At 29.8% G+C, this 6,087-nt stretch overlaps 2 protein-coding genes across 2 annotated transcripts; both read right to left on the bottom strand.

Annotated features, from left to right (window-relative positions):
* Positions 1-573: 573 nt before the first annotated feature.
* Positions 574-2,588, bottom strand: LOC113390617 (RNA-binding protein 25-like; the record flags this gene model as incomplete). Its single annotated transcript, XM_026626874.1, has 5 exons — positions 2,245-2,588; positions 1,686-1,851; positions 1,393-1,501; positions 1,208-1,323; positions 574-753 (listed from the first exon to the last, which is right to left on the bottom strand). Coding segments are annotated over exons 1-5 (667 nt in total), but the record flags the coding sequence as incomplete, so codon positions are not given.
* Positions 2,589-2,982: 394 nt separating this feature from the next.
* LOC113390616 (T-complex protein 1 subunit beta-like) lies at positions 2,983-5,871 on the bottom strand. The gene is made up of 9 exons (XM_026626873.1): positions 5,773-5,871; positions 5,266-5,439; positions 5,041-5,176; positions 4,551-4,764; positions 4,344-4,482; positions 3,899-4,282; positions 3,655-3,832; positions 3,384-3,587; positions 2,983-3,310 (listed from the first exon to the last, which is right to left on the bottom strand). The coding sequence occupies exons 1-9, from the start codon at positions 5,773-5,775 to the stop codon at positions 3,138-3,140; spliced, it is 1,605 nt and encodes a 534-aa protein (XP_026482658.1). The 5' UTR covers positions 5,776-5,871; the 3' UTR covers positions 2,983-3,137.
* Between the last annotated feature and the right edge of the window lie 216 nt (positions 5,872-6,087).

The following is a 6,087-nucleotide window of genomic DNA, read 5'->3' as shown; positions in this document are numbered from 1 at the left end:
TTGAAAATACTATAGAAGCATCATATTGTTTTAAATAACAATACTCAACAATTATAGTAACTTATTATTTATCTCGACAAAGTATCCGATCTTAAATTAGTATAGAAAATTTTTTTTAAAATATTAGAGATAATGCTAATGTAACACATCGGAAACAGACAATACAGTTTATTATAATATTGTAATTTAATCTTTTATGAGTTTTTGGTCTTTCTTACTCATAAGTTTATTTTGGTGAAAAGTACTCAATATACTCGATAGTGATAATGAATTAATTAAATTGGATATAATTCTGTTAAATTATTATTTAAAAAATAAACTTATTGTTTTTATTGTTTAGTTGAATATAGTTGTAGTTGTATATACATTTTTTATATTTGTACTAGTAACTTTCAATTTTGTTTACGTTTGTTTAAGATAATAAAAATACCGGTAATTTACTGTTATTCCGGTTTTAAAATGAAAAATTACCAAAATACCGGTATTGAAATTTTTCATCGGTATTGCATTCCCTAGTCTGCACTATGTGCACAAAATCTAAAGTGAATTTAAAACCTATGTTAAAGGTCATACCTTCCTTGATAGCATCGAAATTATTAATATCATTTTCATATTCAGAAATTGTTGCTTTGATTTTTATCATAGCAGTTTTATCTGAATCACGAGCGTTGTCATTCATATATTCTGAATCACACTCAACTTCATCTTGGGTTGGAGATGAATCATCTGGTTTCAATTTCTTTCTTTCTTCAGCTGAAAAAAATTAGATTATTATAAATTTTTTTATATATGTATATATATATATATATATATATATATACTAGCTGACCCGCCAAACGTTGTTTTGCTAAGTAAGGTATTTCTAAGCAATTTCCAGAGAATAAAAAAAAGAATACTTTATTTTAGGAGTGTAGGGTGTGTTGTTTGAATGGTACAGACAATGAGATATTATAAACACAATAAACCCTAAAGTCTACTTGTATAATAATGAATTATATAATTCATAATAACAATATTCATTTGTCCATACTCTGTTATTACAATCAAACTGGAAGTTTTATACATACAAAAATATGGTATAATTCAATCAAAGTCTTTACAATATAAGGAAAAGTTTTAGAATTAAAAATATAACAATTTGAAAATTTAATTAAAAGAAATTAAATTATATATATATATATATATATACATATATAAATGTATTTACCTTTATATTCATCTAATACTATTTTAGTTTTTGCATCAACTTTAGCAACCAGTTTTTTCCCTCCAATCTCTAAATCATGTAGCAAACGTACTGCTCTTAAACCAGCTTCTGGACAACTGGAATGAATTTCGTAATTTAATAACCTAGACATTTTTGTCTTATTAATAAATCATTACAATACACACCTAAATTCACAAAATCCAAATGCAGAAACCCGTTTCCAAGAAACAACTGGACCACAAGCTGAAAGAATCTGCCTGATCATGGTATCAGGAGCCTTTTCTGTTATATTGCCTTTGAAAAAAAAAAAATTGATGTAAATATACTATTTTAGCAAATATAAATGTAATTAAGTAGTCAATATTAATTTTTTTTATTAATAATTGGATAATTATTAATAAATTACCTAGGTGTAAGTTGAATTACACAATGAACTTAATAAATAAGAAATGAGGTTTAGATTTCTTTTACTACTGACCAACAAAGACGGTGACTGCTGGTCCATCGCTTGTACCAGTCGGTGCAGGTGCCTGTGCAGGTTGAGGAGGTGCTGATATTTGTGGAGGCGGTTTGTTGAAAGGCGGTCTCATAGGTGGAGGTCCCGGTGGACAAAATGGCCTCATTGGCATACCTCCGGGCATTACCTATAAGAGAAATTGATGTCTGTGACTAGGAAAAGATTTAATTAAAAAAAAATTGATTACAGATATGTAATATTATTTTGCTTACAGGTTATATGCATGTTATTAGTTATACATAAAGCCATACTTAAATCGACAAGAATTTAAACTTTAAATATTGTAAAAATAATGTTACATTGCTAAGTTTTGTATATTAGATACAGATTTTGCAACATCTTATTATATGCTTTCATAAATATATTTCTTTTTGCAATTGCCTAATAAACTATATGATTAATACTTTGTATTAATGAAATATATTTATGAGACAACAGACTTGGAACTAAACAGAAACTATTCTAACTACACAAAAGTTGATTCCAGATATTATAAAATGTATATATTTATTATATTTACATGAGGTGGCATCTGCATGACCGGCATGGGTGGCATCATATTTGGGGGCATATATGCCATATTCGGCCCCATTGGGGGGCGCCCCGTAAATGACATTTCAAATTTTAGGTTAACTTAGAAAATAACATTTACGTGCACATTTTAGTGTTTTTATTGAAGTCTTGTTGACTTCCACAGATTAAAACACACTAATAACACCTTACTGATTTGTTGCAACTTTATTATATGAATTAAATCGATGTTTAGGGTTATGACAAAGTACGTTGCAGATCAAGTTTTTTATATTGATATGTATTTAATGATAACATTGTTTGGAAAGAGCTTTAGGAACTATTCGTATGGCACTTTAGTGGAAATGGTACGTGAAATAAATTTGAATTAATTATTAGTAAAAATCAATTTTGGTTAAATTGAAGTAAAATTCGCTTCTGTTGACGAAACGTTGAACTAAGCCAAGTCATAGAATATCAATACGAATTATATATAGATGGTAAATATGGGCAGTTGACAGTTTTGAAACGACTTTGGAATTCAAACATTCTAAAACTGTTTAATTATAACCAGATTTTTCTAATTTATTTATATATATATATATATATATATATATTTATATTTATGCATTATGCATTATGCATCTCCTTAAATGTGCTGAGTAAAACAACACTTAAAGCCTGAAAAATCAAATTGAATTCTGAAACAAAAAACTTCTCAACAATTACAGCATGTTACTTTATAATTCTTATATAAAAAATCTCAACAGAATGCATACATAGAATCAATACTAATATAACAAATTAAGCTTGATGTGAAATGATTGATTTAAATACTTCAGATGATTTAAAAGTGCGCAGTAGGATCCAAAATCAGCTCCAAAAATTACTTAAATCTAGAATCTAACAGTGTCCACGGTCAGGAACACGTTTCCTTGGTGCAGCCTTCATTATATTGTCAACTCTCAGAATCATCTCTGCAGCTTCAGCAGCTGATAACAAAACTTGACGTTTTACAACATAGGATTCTGTGATGCCTAAAGCCTTCATGCAGCCTAATTTACCCAAGTCCATATCTGGAAATCAAGATTTATATTAAATTTACAATCATATATACACATTTATATATAACATGTATTAATTACTTACTCAATCCAGTGGAGGAATCTCCTTGGCAATGGGCAGCTCTTAATTCAGACACTAATTGTGCACTATCATATCCTGCATTATCAGCAATTGTCGTGGGGAGTTGCTGCAAAGCTCTTGCAAAAGCCTCCATTGCAACAGCTTCTTTACCAGGAGTTCGAGCTGCAGCTTGCATAACAGCACAGGCCATCAGCATCTCACTACAACCTATGAAATAATAAATATATAGATATAATGAATCCAATGATACAAAAGCTATCTTTAATCTTGTTACCTCCTCCATAAACTGTCCGGGATTCTTTGACAGTAGCAGCAAGCACACACAAAGCATCATGAAGAGATCTTTCAGCTTCATCAATGATTTGCTGAGTAGCACCACGAATAACTACAGTACAAGCTTCTCCCAATGGAACACCACTGAACCGGAGTAAACTGTCTTCACCAATCATAACCTGAAAAATAATTACAAATTGAGAATGGATCTTTAAATTATTATATGAATTCTTATTTATTTATACCTGTTCAATAAGCTTGCATGTACCCAATTTAACAAGCCCAGGCTGGTCAAAAGTAGACACGATTTCACCACCAGTAACAAGAGCCAATCTTTCAATACCATCAAAATCAGCATGCTCAATAGCCATAACTCCGGCATCAGCAAACAATTGCTCAGGATAATTGTAGATCAATTGTCTATTGATGAACACATTTGCATTATGTTTAAGAATCTTCTCCACTTTGTTTTTCATTTTTTCCTTTTCTGCCATTTCCAAATCTGCAATCTTGGCCATTGAATCTACTTTAATTGCAGACCCGAATACTTTTATTTTATCTGTGTCCATAGGAGTATTGGCAATGAGGATTTTTGCATTTTCAATGCGTTTGGGTTGATGTTGACCCACCTAAAATAATAAAAAAAATATTATAAAGTCAACAGAATTTTTTTTTAATACAAATACAAACCTTTTTGTCCAACAAAAATCCTTCATCTAAAAATGAGTCTTCTAAACAACCTCCCTTTTTCTTAATTATTTGAATAGCAGCTAAATCACCAGAGCCTTTGAGACGTAATATAGCATCTACTGCCAGTTTTGAAAAATACCTAAAAATATCATGCATCATCAATAACATTACATTCATTTATTACCATCATTTATTTCAAATAATTACTCCTTATGCTGGCACAAGATCTTTGAACTCAAAGTAGTGCGGGCAATATTTAACAGATCTTCTTTGAACAAGGCTTCATTTGTAGAATTATCTGAAGCAGCATCTTCTAAAGCTTTGCGGGCTACTTCCACAGCACTACGCCATCCAGAGATGATAATTTGGGGATGGATTTTCTGTTCAATGAGTTTTTCAGCTTCACGAAGCAATTCAGATGCTAAAAATGAAAATATGATGACAAGGCAATCCAAAATAATATATATATATATATATATATATATATATATATATTTTATTTCATATCTCAGTCAGGCAGAGGTGCCTGGTATGAGAGATTATGAAAAACAGTTCTCATATAATATATACATTTCATTTGACTATATCTATTCATTAATATAATATATATATATATATATATATTATATATCTATATACATATATATATATATATATATATATATATATATATATATATTTTAATAATGTTTATTACCAAGTACTGTAACTGAAGTAGTGCCATCGCCCACTTCATTATCTTGTACCCTAGACATATCAACTAAGATTTTGGCGGCAGGATTATCAACTCCTACAGCTTTAAGAATTGTGGCCCCATCGTTAGTGACTTCAACCTAAAATTATTCATGAATCATATATCAAGATACCAAGATATCTATGTACTTATATATCTATGTACTTTATTATTTGAACTATAACTTACTTGTCCGGAATTCCTTCCATGAGCGACTAGTATTTTATCCATACCCTTAGGTCCCAAGGTACTCTTAACCAAGTCTCCGATTGCAATTGCTCCAATAAAACTGGATAAGCGAGCAATTTCTGCTTTTTCTTCAGCAGCCTCATTTTTCAAGATTCTCACTGGATTAAGGGACACCTAAGATTTAGAACTCATTGTCATTCGTTTTGCACAACATTTTGGTTAGGATATATAGTGAACACAAAAAATGTCGGCGTGACATTAATTAGTGTATTATAGTATCGGTTTCACTTGATAAAGCTTGAAAATGTCTTTAGTAAACAATTTATTGAAATAATCTGTAAATTACGCAAAAACTCGACATGTGCAAGATCTATCATGCGATTTTTTGGGAGGTTGCTGTCTTCCAGAATGATCCAAATATATCTTAGTATCATATGGTTATGTGTAACACAAATCGTATTATTTAAAGTAGCATTAGTTTCACTAAAATACTGTAAATAAACTTACCATTTTGCTTTCTAAATTGATATTCTAGAACATTTAATTGAAACAAAATGCTTTTGTACACCGCACTCGTGAATACAACAAGATGAAGTAAGTTGATTTATAAATATCCAGTGCGGCCAACGTTGATTAACTCTGAAAAAATTGCGCAAAGGTCATTGGTTAAATATTCAAACTGGATAAAATAAAAGTTTAAAACATTTGCATTTGAATATATACCAAATTTATACAAAATAAATATATAATACAAATATATTTTATATAATGAAACAATTATTTATGGAATAAAAGGCGTTTGAATTATTCTTTTTATATTTT

The sequence above is a fragment of the Ctenocephalides felis genome, unplaced genomic scaffold (genome assembly GCF_003426905.1).
Source record: "Ctenocephalides felis isolate EL2017-DRISC unplaced genomic scaffold, ASM342690v1 CF-g0.4_SCAFFOLD_03577, whole genome shotgun sequence".
In the NCBI taxonomy this organism is placed as follows: Eukaryota; Metazoa; Arthropoda; class Insecta; order Siphonaptera; family Pulicidae; genus Ctenocephalides; species Ctenocephalides felis.
Note: the sequence above shows the minus strand (reverse complement) of the source record. Positions and strands in the feature narration are given on the sequence as shown.

Bases quoted from the DNA above. Each gene is read 5' to 3' on its own strand.
- LOC113390616 (XM_026626873.1), bottom strand. The intron at 4,283-4,343 runs GTTTGTATTTGT...TTATTATTTTAG, and splicing joins GATTTTTGTTGGACAAAAAG to GTGGGTCAACATCAACCCAA. The intron at 3,833-3,898 runs GTATAAATAAAT...ATTATTTTTCAG, and splicing joins CATGCAAGCTTATTGAACAG to GTTATGATTGGTGAAGACAG.